At 35.9% G+C, this 17000-nt stretch overlaps 1 protein-coding gene across 1 annotated transcript; it reads right to left on the reverse strand.

Annotated features, from left to right (window-relative positions):
- Window positions 1-2776: 2776 nt before the first annotated feature.
- Window positions 2777-4231, reverse strand: LOC125776760 (uncharacterized). Its single transcript, XM_049450314.1, has 3 exons — window positions 4074-4231; window positions 3613-3757; window positions 2777-3556 (listed from the first exon to the last, which is right to left on the reverse strand). Exons 1-3 carry the CDS (start codon window positions 4122-4124, stop codon window positions 3339-3341), a joined length of 414 nt encoding a protein of 137 aa, XP_049306271.1. The 5' UTR covers window positions 4125-4231; the 3' UTR covers window positions 2777-3338.
- Window positions 4232-17000: the final 12769 nt, after the last annotated feature.

The following is a 17000-nucleotide window of genomic DNA, read 5'->3' on the forward strand; positions in this document are numbered from 1 at the left end:
TTCAAATTTCATACATATGATTTATTCATTCATAACAAAATAAAAAATACAAAACAAAAACCATATATAAAAGAGAAGGAAATAGAAAATAGGTAGATTTATTGAAAAAAAAACCGTTGAATGCTGTTCAATCACTGTCATTATCCGTAGTGGAAATTATTCTTAGCCGCTTATTTTGATGGCCGGCGCTGATATATGAATAGTATGAACTATGGATTGATGTTCTGATTGACTAAGCATCTCCGACTGACAAAATTAACTGAATTTATGGTGCAATTCAGTTAATTTTGTTTGAATGCTTCTTTTTGGACCCAATAAATTCCGATGTAGTTCTTTATATCTTAAAATACAGAGACTCAATTCTTTTTGAAAAATTCGTGCACGTTCGGCATCAGTATCATTTGCTACAAAATAATTTTCCTATTCTGCTGCAAGTTTAAAACCTTGCTTAATCGTCTCTGCTTTAATTGGATGATCGTCTATCTCGGTGTCAATATCCAATATCCACACACTATTAGGGTGCGCCGACATATTCAAAAATTATTACGCGTAAAAATATGTAAACAAGCAAAAAACGAAAACAAGCAATCGCGTTAAAGTGAGAATTTCGCGTAAAAAAAGGAATTTGCGCTGCAAAAATAACCGCGTTAAAGTGAAATAGCGTAAAAAGAGGTCGCGTAAAAAAAGGACTGAGTGTAATATAAATAGCAAATAAAATATATAATTATTATACACATTAAATAAGAAATCAATAAATTAAATGACCAATACTTCTTTTGTCTTAAAACTTTAAGGCCATTATTAAGCAAATAAAAGTGAATAGGTGGACCATCTAACGTTGTCAAATTTATGACATCATATATTTCTGTAACGGGCCCCATAAGATATGATTGAAACCTTTCTGAAAAATTAAGGTGTGTCCATTTTTTTCCAACAATTTCTACATTATTTTCTTTAATTATAAAATCCAATACTTCATATATATTTATATTTTATTTATAGTTACAGTAACTATGTGGCCAATTTTAAATTTAACACCTCGGTACATAATTTCATTTGTTCTCTTGTACAAGCTGAAATTCAAATTTATAGATGACAAATGTTCATTGCATCCCATTTTAATTTTTCAATATTTGTAAAACTATATTCTGGCTGAAAAAAATGTTTTTTAAAACACAGTGAACGAATCGTAAGGAGGATTTAATTTTATTGCTTGTGCAACTGGTGTTCAGCTTCGAACCGAAATGTCCATAAAAGTTTTATTGGCCCCAATTTTTTAATTATTGTAGGATAATGCACTAGGTTATGAAACTTTGGTTTCAGATGTTCCTTAAATAATTTTTGGTACGTAAAATTATGCTCTTCAATTAATAATTGGAGATCATTTAAAATTGTATCGTTGTAATTAGATAACAAAAGCAGATCAATTAGTCTTACGAACAGAATAAGGAATTTATTTACTAAATCATCTCGATCAATTAGATCACCTACCATGAGCAGTATCAAGTGAGAAAATGTTTTCATCTGTCTCGCGTTCATTTTGAATGAAGCGTTTTGTATATGGTGCCTTTGAATGGGTGGACTTATATTGCCAATTTCTGTATCCCCATACTGAAACATCTGTTTCCTGTAATTCAAAGTTTCTAAACAAAAAACTTTTTTTCATACACAAAATAATGTAAAATTTTGGAAAAATTATATTTGCAACCACCCAAAAATAAATCGTGCATTATGTCACAAGCAATGTTATCGGTTACATGAAAGTTTGACAAGGAATTAAATATCGAAACATTTTTAATGCCACTAACAACAGGATTGTTCAGTAAAATATCGCTATTATAATTACTTCTAGTTCGTAATGAGTTCGGGACTTCAAGACAATCTGTACGAGTTTGAAGTTTTTGCCTTTTGCATATTCTGCACCAAGAATTCGCAGAAAAAGAACTGACATAGCCTAATGCAGTGTTAAGACCAAGATTATCGCCTAAAATTTGTACTAGTTTAAAATGTATTATACAGCTTTTGCCATCTACATTTATTTGAAGGCCATTAATTTCCAATGTTTTTAAAATATTCAGAAGTGGTGTAAGGCAAACAGTAAATCCACAATCTTGTAGATCTCGAACTTTAACAAACCCTGCTACAACTATATTTGATAATTTGCTAAGTTGGTACTGAGGTACGCTTGGAAAGTTATAATATATACCGCAAATTTTTTGTTGTCCAGATTTACTGCCCAAAGGATCATTAATTTCGAAGTCATCCATATACAAAAAAAATGGAATCGTTACATTATTTTTCTTTGAATTTTGCCAAAAGCTGCTATTGATGAAATGAGTATAAGGAAGGTTTTTTGAAAAGTTTTTCATATTTAAAAGCGTTGCCTCTAAGATCCCTTTACTCTCAAAAAATTTTTTAATTTGAAAAGGAATGTCTGATAGGGTTATTTCGGTTCTAGCTGAGGTTAAAGTTGGGTTGTTATGACTTCTGAGAGTTCGTCGCTAACATTATATTTTTGCGGATGTTTATACAGGTCTAGTTTTTCTATTTCTTTGAAAAATTTGTATTCGGTGCTTAAATCATAAAATGGCTGAGATATAATTTTAATTACTTCCTTAAGTATAGAATTATTTTCATGAAAATTACTAATGGCTCTTAATATTTCACATATTAGGGTTGAAATTAACTCTGTTACGGAATTTTGAATTTCGAATACGTCTTTCCGAGAAAAATTCGTATTGGAATGCAGTTGAAGTAGAAACGCGATCATTGAATCTTTTAAAGAAGTAATATTTTGAATTGGTACTAGTTGATTTGATGAATTAGTTGTTTGAATTGGAATATTAAGAGCAAGAGAATTTTCTTTACAAGATTGGCTATTGCGAATTTCTATTTTCAAATGTTTTTTGAGGTGAATTTGAAATCTGTAAATGTTATAAAAAATTTGTGTGATATTCAGGATTTCGTGCATACGATCCGGCATCATTGCATTTCCAAATCACCACGACAGCGCAATATAAAATTTATTGTTGTACATATACATATATATCTATATGTAATTTGTGATTGCACTGCCATGGTAATATGCTCGTTTGCATATTACGAGTATATAGCACGAAATCCTGAATACCGCAATTTCATTTGATAAACCACTTTACCATTTGAGATGTTGTCAATGTGCAAATACTTTAAGAATAGTTCCCTTGAAACACGGTCTTTTATATCTTTATCAAAAATTTTGAGGATTTCTTTATAAAACTTCTCCAATTTCAAAAATAACATATTTCCTTTCCCGGGGTAAAGAGTCTCAAAGTCTATTTCTACCTATGGAAAATAAGTTATTGAATTATTTGAAAAAAGCATTGAATATAAGAACTCACAAGTTCATATCCACGAAAGTCCTTACAGCGCGGCCATTCACTAAAAATGCAGCTTAAAGAACTGGCGTTATGGATATCTATAATTCTTTGACCAGATGTCTCCTTCCAGTAATCAATAACCTGTTCCCATGGTGTGCAATTATTCTGCAGCCAGCACTTCTTTTCGTAATACTTATCTAAATATTCAGAAATAAGTATATCTTGTGAGAGTAAACAATCTATTTGTTTATACCGCTGGATAAAGCTGCTGGCGAAGCGGTAGTTGTACGATCGGTTGAAAACTTTTTATAATTGGTTTTGTTAGCATTCGTCCAGCGTGAAAATAGCTTTCCCGTAGGATTTTTCTTACCATATTTGCTTGCTAGAAAATATGTTTCCTAAATATTAAATAGTTGCATTAAAAAAATAGACCATGTTACAATTAAATAAATCAATAGTATTGCGCAAAACATATGCAACAAAATTAGTTTTATTTTGGTTTGGCCCTATTTTTATTTGTTTTTACAAGTTTATCCTTCGTCATAAACTGTACAAATCTAACTTCATACTAAACTCCTAATTTGGTTGTTTATGTTTTGCACAACGTTTTAAGTGTGCCAAATGATTTCCCAAAAATAATTAAAATAGTAAGCAGAACTGATTTTTTTCATTTTGAAACATGAAATGATTACATATACGTATGGATATACATACCGGATTCTCTTTGGGGAATACATCGCAGATGATGTTGGCCCACTTTTGCATTTCTCCATATGTCAGTTTTTTCCGCCTTCCTATATAATTCTCTATTACGCAGTGACACAATGTATTCTGCTGCTTGGCGTCCAAGAAACCATTTTTCTGCTGAAAGTGAAGCACAAGCTGCCCTTTAACCGTACCTTTTAAAAGGTCGGTTAGGCTGCGACTGTCCATGCAGTTATCATACGTTGGCTGGAGTACTGGTGAAGAATCTCTTGAACTTTTAGCTGCATTTAAGTCGTCAGAAATTTTCTCTAACCACTCCAAAATTCGACTACTCGCAGATAAGGTGCTTGCATCACGTACAAGCGGTATGTTCTAAAAATGCTTGCATAAATGTACACCAAAGAAGTTATTAAATTATGCTGCACTTACCATGTTCTTCCTTCATTCTCTTAATCCCGCTTTAAACTTGATGCATTCGCCAAAAAATTTTGTTGGAAGCTTTTCAAATAAACAGTCGATATCTTCCCAATCCGTTTTTGTTAAAATTATCGTTGATGTCACTCCGTAGTCCACAAGAATGGAGCAAATATCATCATTTAACTCCCATGATTTAAAAATGGGCAGCGTTTCAATTGCATCTAATGTGCAAGGAGCGTTACTATTTTCATCCGAACTGAATATATCCATTTTACAAACTTGTCACAATTTTTATAAGACACGCGTCGGGCCACACTCACGTTAATACTGACTGATGCCCAATAATTATTGCATCATCTTAAGCATGCAAAAACACGAGCCGTTAGAAATACAGTTATGATTGGCGACATTGAAATGCTTATGCTTGTGAATAGTTTGTTTTCGTTTGTGCATTTGCTCTTTTTTTTTAACTAATATACGCAAGGCTACATCCCGTGCACTTCGACGCGTATAATGTATGTTATGGTTGCGTGCTCAACATATATCATTATGTTATTGTTGCTTATACTGATTTACATTTCGTTTTTGTTTTCTATTTTCTTTCATACACTTCAGTTACTTTTTGAATTTAAGAGTATGGAAAAAAAGATGTCAAAAGAAATCAATGGAACTTGCAACGGTACGCTTCCCTTCTCTTCTCACCGCCTTTTACATTTAGACAGAATTTATCGAACAAGAAGTTTCTCATTATTTTAAGCAGATAAACTTTTAAATAAAAATAAGAAGATTTCCCACATATAAATAAGAGAAAAATCTCTATGAAAATATCTTCGTCTTTGACTTCTGTCCTCTTCTTGGTCCCTGCAACTGATCATAGAGACAATCTTTTTATTTTTATTAGCCATATTTTTCTTTGTGTAGTTCTTGTTCATCAATTTTAATCGCGTTTTTGAAATTAGGTGTAAAAATTTCTTTTAAGTTTTTTGTTGGATAGTCAGTGTTTTAATATTCAATAATATGTCTGTGATACTTTGGAAAAGTCGTTTGTATTTCTTTTTTATTTTTAGTTTTTAGTTTTCTTTAATATGATTTGATTCTTAAATGAAATTATCGTTTGTTTTGCGTATGTATAGTTTTCGTTTGGTGAACTACGTGTCGTGATATAAGTTTCGGTTTGAGGTATCGGATACTTGTCTAATGTTTCTACTTTCTTTGGATCTACTGTTATCCTATTATGTGTTATTATATGTACTAAATATTCGACTAGTTTTTTAAAGAAGTGTGATTTTTCATGAGAGATTTTCATATTTGTTTTATGTAATGCGCTTACTATTATTTGGATGTATTTAATATGTTCTTCAGGTGGCGAAGAATATATTAACACGCCGTCGATATATACAAACGCAAATTTATTTATATATTCTCGTAGAATATCATCAACATATCTTTGAAATATTGAATTCATAATTTGCTCCATTTATGGAAAATGCTGTTTTTCCCTTATCTTCTTTTTTTATCATAATTTGGTGAAATCCTACTTCTAGATCTATCGTGGAAAAATATTTAGCTTTACATAACGCTTGTATTGTCATGTTTATATCCATAATAGGATATCTATCTGTTATAGTTTTTCAATTTAATTTTTGAAAATTTATCACTAATCTTTTCATGGGCTTTCCATTTTCATCTATACCCTGTTTTAGTACTGTCCAAACTGGTGAGTTATAACGACTTCTACTAGGTTGTATTATATTATTCTTTAATAATTTTTTTATTTCTGAATTGACGAAATCGTTATCTGCATACGGATATTTTTGTTGCTTCTATCATTGTGGTAAATGGTAACTTTTCTGTTTTATTATTTCTCCTAATTATTTCTTCTAATTATTTCTCTAATCTCCTCGTCATAATATTAATTATCATTTGTGTAATTTATTTTTTGATTTTTGTTTTTATTGATATCGTTGGCTTAATATAGAAAAGGCGTATCTACATTTTTTTCGAAATCGCGTTTGTAATCTATTCTGGTAGACCACTGTCAAATACTCCTCCCCTTAAAAAATTAGTGGGCTATGATCGTAAATAACGGATTTATAGTCATATAAAAAAAACTCATTCGAAGATTTTTTTGAAAGAAAAAAGCCCTGAGTCATTTAAAGTTGAATTTAAAATAGACGTACAATCAAAGCCACAACAGAAATTGCACTACATTTTGTATCTATTCTTATTCCTATTGTTTTGCTTTTGTATTTACTTTAAAAGAAAACGCGATTTCTCCGAGTTTGTCTAGCACAAGCATATTTTCTGTGCTACGTTGCGTTCGTCGGTACGTTTTTGTACTTTGTGTTAGTTCAATTAACGTTTTTGTGTTGGAAACAGTTTTTTGATTGAAAGTTTTAATAATATGAATTGTGCAAAAGAAAATTCTGATTCAGATGGTGTTTCAAAAAGGAAAAATACTGCTAACAAATCCGAAGGGAAACAAAATGTAAATAAAAGAAAAAGAATGGAAGGCGTGGAATATTTGGGTATATCAAAAAAAGGACTTTGTCAAAAACCTTCTAGGCAATTAGGAGAGCCATGTTCATCACGATTTTGTGTAAAAAGTGCGGTGAGAAAGTGTTCGACGTTTAATGAGTCCACGCGAAAAGAAATTTTTAGTTTGTTTTTGGAGATGTCCTGGGAGCAAAAGAGGCAGTATGTTGCAGGTCTTACAAGCTTTTCTGAAACAAAAAGGAAAACCTCTGAAAATTCGAGATGGAATCAGTCCATATCAATTTCTTGAGTCATAATTCAAAGTGATTACAAGTGTGCCGTGAAATGTTTTATTCAACACTAGGAGTAAAGGAAAAGATGGTTCGAAATTGGATTAGCAGCGCCAGTAAACACGGTACTCAATGCAGTCCCGATAAAGTTTTAATTTTGCGCAAAAATGCTAAGCGATCATCAGTTATAGGTCAGCGCAACAAAAACCGACGTGACTTTCTAAAAAAATGGCTAAAGGAGTTGCCAAAAATGGAGTCACATTATTGTCGAAAAGATAGCAAAAAGTTTTACTTCGAATCGGATTTTTCCTCATATCAGGAGATTTACAAGCTTTATGTCAACGAGTGTGAATCCGAAAAAGAAAATGGACGCCTAAAATTGTCGTACCCAATATTTACGCAATTAATAAAGGAATTAAATTATTCTATTTTTAAGCCAAAAAAGATCAGTGCAATTTATGCGTATCACATAAAGCTAATAATGTTTCCGATGAGGTATACGAAAAAATCAGAAGAAATCGGAAAAATGCGTGCAGAAAAGCAAAACGATATCAAAAATGCTGAATCCGGACTATGTGCAGTATTCTGTATGGATGTGCAGGCAGTTAAATTAGTGCCTCAACTAAACGCGAGTGCTGCATATTATAAAATGAAGCTTCAACTGCATAACTTTACTGTCTATAATATTGTAACGCAAGAATCAGATAATTATGTGTGGGACGAAACAGATGGAAATTTAGTGATGCATCGCATTCCCTTATAGAGAGAAAAATAAATAAAAAACAAATAAACTTGCTGTCTCAATTTGTTCAACTCATTAAGGAATCTAGAAAAGTTCCAGCACCTCTACAAGCACACCATTTGCGTTATGATTATTTTTTAAATTTCGAAAATATTTCAAAGATATACACATCAATACGACCAGGTGAATATTGCACACTGAAACAACTCTTTAGATATATATACTTAAGCTTTTCTTAAATTACAGGCAGGGGCATTGGAGATCATACAGTAAGCATGCTTCGAGCCTTGGCGTATGAATGGTCAGGATCAATTTATTTTAAAACAAATGTAACAGATGAATATCAGTTACTACCACAGAGAACGAGGTTTCCGATTGAAAATGTGTCCCCCGATTGTCTTTATAAAGGGAAAATAGCCATATCTAAAAAAGTGGGACCATTTGCAAGATCTAAAAAATTTCTTCCAGCAGATTGCCACAATTTTTATGATAATTTACCTTATAAAACCTAATTTGTTTTCAGTATAATAACATCTGCCTTGAAACATATATTTTATTTTTAATTATTTATTTATTTTACTTCAAACATGAATTATTATATAAGTTTGTCCTTATTTTAACTTACGACAAAAAGCCCTAACTTAAATTTATTTTCAAGAAAAATAATAACATAAAGCCCTATCTCAAATAACTTCAAAGAAATTAAAAATAATAACAAAATTATACCACAATTGAATGTGTTACCTATTTTGAATAAAAATTGCAATATAAATGTTTTTGCATCTTAAGTTTTTAAGGTTTTATTCAGTTTTTTCCTTCTCCTGAAAAGTAACGAAAAGTGTAGATACGCCTTTTCTATATTAAGCCATCGATATATTTTGATTGTAGTGACGTGAAATCTATTTTTGCATTTAATTTTTTCAATCCACAAAATCCTATTATCATATCAAAATCTTTAATATCTTCTAGTGCAAAAAATGGTAAATCATGGCTTAACAGATGTATTATTTTTTTACTACTAGTCATGACGGAATATCCATGCATTGATTTTGTCCATACAGGATCTATTGATATACTCTTACCTATTCTGCATTTTTTTGATATGTAGTTGTTTGTAGCGCCTGAGTCGATCATAATATTCCATCACCATGTACCATGTACCATCCTTGAGTCTAAGGCAAGGTAGTCCATCCTTTACCCTAAAAAAATACTCGATGTATCGTCGGCTTCTTCCATGTGTCTGAAGGTTTGTTCTGGCTGAGGTTCAGATTGTTGGTGTGTGTTGATCCTTTGTATCTTTTGCGGAATGATGTTTCTGTTAGAGTGATTTCCTTTGTACCCACTGTTTCTTTGAGGTTCGCCAACATCCATGCGTTCTTGTGCGGTTGGTATGTATTAAATACTCTTTGAGGTTGTGCATAATTGTAATTGTTCCTCGTTTGTTGCCTTGGTTGGAATTGCTTTTGCCTGAAGTTGTTATTGTGATGATTAGGTTGATTATATTGTATTAAATTATTATTTTGCCATTGGGGTGGATTAAAATTAAAAGGTTTGTCTTTTGTGGTATTATTCTATGTTGATTAGTTGGTCCTTGCCAAAAGTTATTTAAATTTTGTTTTTGGATTTCGATAGATCGTCTTAGGCTTTTATTTTCACTAGTTTCTTGTAATCGTATTTCGATTTGTTTGTACTTGTATATGTTTGCATTAAGCTTTGATATTGATTAGATGCTAAATTTTTATTTTTTAATCCTTTAATAAATTGTGTTATAGATTCTTGTTCAATATATTTGTGATTTATTTATGTTTTTAGAAGGTCTACTGTATTCTTAATCAGCTTCCTGTGCAGTGTTAATGTGTATTGGAAATAAGTGTCCAAGTCTTCTGTTGGTTATTGCGCCAAGTTCTTCATGTGTTCTTGTATTTCATAGAATGCGTTTGGGTCGTGATATAGTGCGTCCAAAGCTTCCATGATACTGTAGAAGTTGAGAGGTGTGTTGTTGCATTCAAGTAACATATCTGCATGCCACGTGATTCTTCTTCTGAAGGTTGTAATGATATTGTAGAATTGAGGTGTGTTCTGGAATACTTGGAGTGGTTCCATGACTTTCATTACATGTGACTTCCACATCGTATATTCTTCTTCGTTTCCTTGGAAAATAGCTAATTCCTTTATTACTTCGATTTGTACATCTGTTACATTCTGGAATTGCATCGTGGCTCCTTGGTATATTGTTGGAGTAGAAGTTTCGCTAGTATTAGTGTTTGTAGTTTGGAACATCCGTAATATTAACTCCTTACCCTTTTCCTTTCCTCGTCCAATTTCGAGAACTGATTCTGAATGTAGGACATTATGTAGTTTTCAGGAGTGGTATGGACTGTAGCTGAAGGATTTATGTCCTCGTTTGGCATTGTCCGTTTTGCTCCTTGACTCATTTTGTGAGTGTCTGTCTTCGTTAAGGAAGATTTAAAGATTTTGGCTTTCTTTACTAAAGATTTGAGCTTAAGGATTTAGATGTCCTTCTTTATGCGCTTCGAAGATTCTTAAGGATGCCAAAGTCCTGTTGTGCGATCTCCTCCTTCCCAGCAAAGAGCGGTTGAGCCCCCAGTTAATTCATATATGTACATATGAATGGTTAAAAAATATGTTTTTACTTTTGCAGAATAAGATCTTTATTCTAGAAATTCACATACAGTGACTCACACGACCAACCGGATGAACTCAGCTTTAACTTTGGATGTGAGTTAATGCTATTGATATTATAATCTAGCTTAACACATTGTATATCATTAAAAATGAAATTTTATGCACTATTTATTTTTTACATAACCCATAAAAAATTTAACTTCATATTTAACATAAACACAAAAAGTCCAATACACACTTCAAACACACTTACCCCGCTGGTAGGTCTTAGATCCTACGGGATCAGGCATCCCAGCTGAGCTCTAAGCTACCGGGGGGGTCGGCAGGTCGCGGATAGCCGAACGGCCTGTAGTAGCAGGTTAGTTGCGACATGTTAGGTGCGGCTGTAAATAAGACCGGTCCATACCGGGGTACACTGGGAGTCCCTAGAAGCATCACCAGCTGTTTTCACTAGTGGTGTGGAGAGGGTGATGTGAGTCAGCTCTGCCGAAGTGTCAGCCACGATGTGAATCAGTAACCAGCCCCTTCGGGCCCTGGTCAGGAAGTGTACATTGGGCGCAGAACTAGTAGACTGCGTTGCTCCGTGCGAGCGCCGGTTCGTCCGAGTTTACCGGAACCGGTAAAGCGTAGGACAGGCCTCAGGGAACTGGGGTAGAGGCATAGCCCCCGAGGGTATACCCGTTCCTGTCTATTTCCGCCCACCCCCCTGCACACGATGCGCTGGTTAAACTGATAAATGGAGACAATAAATGAAAAAAAAAACAAACAACAACAAAACAGCAGCAACAAGTTTAGCGGTGTCATGAGTCAATTCACGACGTCAGGAGTAGACCCCTTTAAAAAAGCCTTGCGTTTGGCTAGATCGCCCGTGAAGGTGCTCTCCGCACAAAGGCCAGTGAGGTCGAAATCGTCACATCCAACGCTTCAGGAGAACACCCCGATATTGGAAGAAGCAGAGTCGCAACGTGATAACATGTATAAACTTGGAGACATGATAAAAAAGCTAACGGATATGATGCATCCGCCACAGCGCACTATCAACAATCCCATGAGGGAACTGCTTAGCGAAATATCTAGGCTCTACACCCGTGCACAAGATGACCATATCAGACAACGGGAAGCCAACTTAGCAAGAAGAGTAGTTATGGAGCAGACGACTACTGAAGTCACACCGAAGCGACCACGTGACATGCAGATAAAGCGACGAACCCCTCCAAAAAGGACTAAAACGACGCATGACGGACCATTTGTGAAAGCAGGAGAAAGCAGAAATCTCGGAGGAGGAGAAAAGGACGCGACAAGGGAAGATACCTGGATCACGATACCAAGTAAATTCCAAAAAAATAAAAAACAAGAAGAAGGAAAACGCCGTACCACGCCTTCGACCAGAAGCAATTGTTATCGCAAAAACTGGTGACATGTCTTATGCAGACATACTTCGGGCGGTTAAGCAGAATGAAAATCTGCAAGTACTTGGGGAAAATGTCTCACGAATTAAAAAGACAGCTAAAGGTGAGATACTGTTGGAGCTAAGGAAAGCGCAGACAGGAAGTACTAAGGAATATAGAGACGAGATAGTGAAGATACTAGGAGATCAGGCACAAATAAAATCTCTAACGCAGGAAATTACAGTGGAAGTACGAGACTTGGACGATATCACGACGAAAGAGGATATAGCACAGGCAATTCGTTCAGAATTTGAAGAGCTGCGTTTATTTAGTGTAGAGAGCATTAAAAACATCAGACCAGCATATGCAGGCACGCAAAAAGCTATCATAAGCCTTCAGGCACAGGAAGCAAAGCACCTACTGGCAGCACAAAAGATAAAAATTGGCTGGACAATCTGCAGAATCAGGAAAAAAGCGTAACTGAAGAAATGTTTCAGATGCTTAGAGTATGGACATGTGGCGAAAGCATGCAGCAACCCAGAAGACAGGAGCAAGTGCTGTATTAAATGCGGAGAGGAGGGTCATTTCGCCAAAGATTGCGTTAACAATCCTTCCTGCAAGGCATGTAAACACAGTGGAAGCACAAATATAGACCATCAGATAGGAAGCCGGAAATGCCCCATATATACAGCAGCGCTCAAAAAACCTAAAAGATGAAAATATTACAAATAAACCTGAACCACTGCGAAGCGGCCCAGGATCTCTTGACGCAAAACATATACGAAAATAAAATAGACGTTGCATTAATCTGTGAACAGTATAAAAATAAAGACTCTGACAAGTGGATTTCCGACACCACAAAAAAGGTTGCAATATGGGCATGCGGAGATAAGATGATGCAAGACAAACCACTAATTGACAAGGCATACTATACAAGAGCCAAAATATGGGGGATTTACTTCTACAGCTGCTATATACCGCCAAGTATACCACATGCTGAATATGAAAAAATACTTGACGACTTGGTTAAGGATGCGATGACAACTTAATGGCTGGGCGCTAGAATGAGGCAGCAAAAATACAAATCCAAGAGGTAGCGCATTACTTAAAGCATTTGGTGCTCTAGACGTAGTACTGCTTAACACAGGAAGACAAAACACCTTCGAGAAGAATGGACGTGGCTCTATTATAGATATATCTTTTGCCAGCAGGGTGCTATATCGATATATAGACTGGCGGATGTGCGACATATATACCCAAAGTGACCATTTAGCTATAATGTTAAGCATCAGCAAGAGTATACAACAGGGAAATGTTTGCCACAAAAAGGTGCAGTCCAAGAGGTGGAGAATTGAAACCCTAGATGAGGAGCTTTTTAAGCTAATGCTGGATGAAAACTTGAAAGGAAGTGATAACATAGACCAACAGGCTAAATTGTTGGTACAACACATTAGCAAAGCCTGTGATGCAGCTATGAATAAAAAGAGGACAGCCGCACAAAGAAAGCCTGCTTATTGGTGGAATCGAGAAATCGAATCTCTGAGAAGTGAAAGTCACGAAGCGAGGCGCTGCTTTCAACGAAACATACGCAGCTTAGATTGTGACATCCTGCGAGAAGCATTCAAACAGAAACGCAACGACCTAAAAAAGGCAATTAAAAAGAGTAAAATGACATGCTTCAAAGAATTATGCGAAAAAGTGGATGAAAATCCGTGGGGAGCAGCGTATAGGATTGTAATGTCAAGGATAAAAGGTGGCAAATGTCAAGCGCCTACATGTCCTTCATTACTCAAAAATGTAGTAGAAACCCTATTCCCACAACAAAATCAAGAAGAAGGAAATTATCATTGCGAAGAAGTCGCAGATGTGCCAGAAATCACCGGGCAGGAAGTTGTTCAAGCTGCTGAGCGCTTTCAAAATAGCAAAGCACCAGGACTAGATGGTATTCCGAATAGGGCTCTTAAAATTGCGATCAGCTATCATCCACAGCCATTTTCGAATTTATATACACGTTGCCTTCGTGAAGGAGTGTTCCCAAAAATTTGGAAAGTACAACGACTGGTACTCCTACAGAAGCCAAACAAGCCGGCAGGAGAACCAAGTTCCTATCGACCGCTCTGTATGATCGATACTATGGGCAAAATCTTGGAGCGTATAATCTGTACCCGTCTAGAAAATCATTTAGAAGGAGATGGTGGTCTCTCTGATAACCAATATGGTTTTCGTAGAAAGCGGTCAACTCTTGATACAATCAAGAAAGTTGCAGGTATAGCAGAAAAGGCTATTGAAGGAGACAGGTGGATGTACGGGAACAAAGAAGATTGTGCGGTCGTCACATTTGATGTGAGAAACGCGGGGCCCATTGGCCCCATATAATGTGTGCATTAGTGCTCAAAAAAACACCAAGTTATTTGTTGAACGCCATACAAAGTTATTTGGCCGATAGGATCTTGCTGTATGACACTGACGAAGGACCAAAAAAGTATAGGGTTACGGGTGGTGTGCCACAAGGATCTGTGCTAGGCCCACTCCTTTGGAATACACTCTACGATGGAATATTGCGCCTCCCTCTACCGAGAGAAGTGCAAATAATTGGATATGCAGATGATATTGCTGTGACAAAAGTAGCTAAGGAGCTCCATCAAATACAAAGTATTTGTAGTGATACTGTACTGAAGATAAAGCAGTGGCTAACGAAGGCAAAACTCGAACTTGCCGGCCACAAAACGGAAGCAGTGCTTATAACTAGCAGGAAAAAACTGGAAACCATTTCGCTTAACATAGACGGGCACAACATTACAACACAATGCGCTGTGAAATATCTTGGTGTAACGATTGATGCGAGGCTCAACTATAAAATGCCTATTGAAAAAGCATGTGAAAAAGCGGCGCGTGTAAACATGGCCTTATCAAGAAAAATGGCAAGCATAGGAGGGCCGAAACAGAGCAGGAGAGCTCTTCTGGCCAAGATCAGCCAGTCAATTGTAATGTATGCGGCGCCTGTATGGGGACCAGCATTAATACATAAGACATATGCTGGAGTGGCGCAATCGGTGTTCCGGTTGAGCGCCATTAGAATAGTCAGTGCATTTCGCACGGTTTCTATTGAAGCTGTCGGGGTTCTAACAGGAATTATGCCTCCAGACATAATGGCTCTCGAATTTAAGCGAATATATGACAGAAGTAAAGGCGCAGGCCGGAAACTAACAGTTGCAGAGCGTAGAGAAGAAAGACAAGTCAGCTTAAACGAATGGCAAGCACGCTGGGATACATCAAGCAAGGGGAGATGGACATACCGCTTATTCGGTAACATACAATCATGGATGGAACGAAAACACGAGGAGGTAGATCATAAAGATCATAACTTGACGCAGTTCCTAACAGGACATGGATGCTTCAAGGAGTACTTGCATAAGTACGGTCACGAGGAGGGAGTAGCTTGCTCTTTCTGTGGTAGCAATACCGAAAACGCAGAACACATATTTTTCCACTGTCGGAAATATACAAAGAAGCGAATGATGATAGAAAAGGGAGTATCTGACCGAATAACGCCAGACAATATAGTGACATATATGTTGTACTCGAGACATGTGTGGAATTTAATAGAGAAGATGACAGCCATGGTACTCCATGACCTGAGAAGAGCAGAACATCAAAGAAGGAATGAAGCTAGAGCAGCGAATATTGCTCAAATGACGTGAGCCCACAGGCTAAGCATGCCCTGCGATGAAATGCCTAACGGCGGTCCCACAGGGTCTTAATAAAGCTAAAAGAGACGGAGTTAGGGTTTAGTACGTAGGCGTACCGTTTCGCAAGTCCAGAACAGTAGGTAATACTGACTGTGCGTGGTCCCGAATGAGGTGCACCTATAGCGTGCGGTACGAATCGTGCAATTGCTACAGCTAAGTAGCAGTATCTATGTAACATTCCCCCTCCGGCACAAAAAAAAAAAAAAAAAAAAACTTCAAATTCATCTCACACGACTAAAACCCAATAGAAACCCACTGTAAAGTAACGGGACCTTTATTTCATTTAAAATTCTGTGAAAATGTGTAGTGCTAATTGTTACATTGAACCAGATGTAAATTTCATTGCTTAGTGTTTAGTTATATCAATAAAAGATATATCAGATATAGTAAAGCGAAGTACTTCCACTATCCACGATATTGTAAGAAGGTTTCGGAAGGAAAATAGTGTGTGTAACATATCCAGAAAAGGCCAAGGAAAAATACAAACAGAAAATGATGAGCGTTTCATATTGCGAATTATTAAAAACAATCCGGCATCTACAGCAGAAACTATAAAAATTATAGTTGAAAAGGATCTAGGAAAAAAAGTTTCAGCAGAAACTATTCGACGAACACTTCGGAACAACAATTTGCATGGAAGGGCGATGTTAAAAAAGCCATATATATCGGAAAAAATAAGAAAAAAAGACTTGAATTTGCTAAGGCGCACCTGAACAAATCCAGAGAATTTTGGAGTAAAGTAAGTTTCATAATTTTCATCGAATCTTGCTGAAAACAGTTGCAATGATAAATTTGTGCATGATTTAGGTCCTTTTTACGGATGAAAGCAAATTCAATTTGCAAGGTTCGGATGGGCGCAAGTTTGTATGGCGGCGTCCGAATGAAGCCCATCTTCCAAAACATACTAGAGCTACTATGAAACATGGTGGTGGCTCAATCATGGTCTGGGGATGTGTATCAGCAAAGGGAACCGGCAATCTGCATTTTGTAAAAAATATTATGGATCGTTTTCAGTATGTCGATATTCTCAAGGAGAATGTCAAAGCATCTTGTGACAAATTGGGTATCCAAAGAGACTTTATTTTCTATCAGGACAACGATCCGAAGCACAAATCAGAAATCGCTCGAACTTGGCTGATATATAATGGAAACACCCCAGATCTAAATATAATTGAGCATGTGTGGAATGAAGTAGGACGAAAAGTGTATAGAAAATAGTATGCTAATAT

This window comes from Bactrocera dorsalis, chromosome 2, assembly GCF_023373825.1.
Source record: "Bactrocera dorsalis isolate Fly_Bdor chromosome 2, ASM2337382v1, whole genome shotgun sequence".
NCBI classification, from domain to species: Eukaryota; Metazoa; Arthropoda; class Insecta; order Diptera; family Tephritidae; genus Bactrocera; species Bactrocera dorsalis.

Excerpts from the sequence above, each read along its gene's own strand:
- LOC125776760 (XM_049450314.1), bottom strand. The coding sequence starts at position 4,124 with ATGCAAAAGTGGGCCAACATCATCTGCGATGTATTCCCCAAAGAGAAT. Across the intron at positions 3,758-4,073 it reads TATTCCCCAAAGAGAATCCG|GAAACATATTTTCTAGCAAG; the intron begins GTATGTATATCC and ends TTTAATATTTAG. Across the intron at positions 3,557-3,612 it reads GCCAGCAGCTTTATCCAGCG|ATAAGTATTACGAAAAGAAG; the intron begins GTATAAACAAAT and ends CTGAATATTTAG.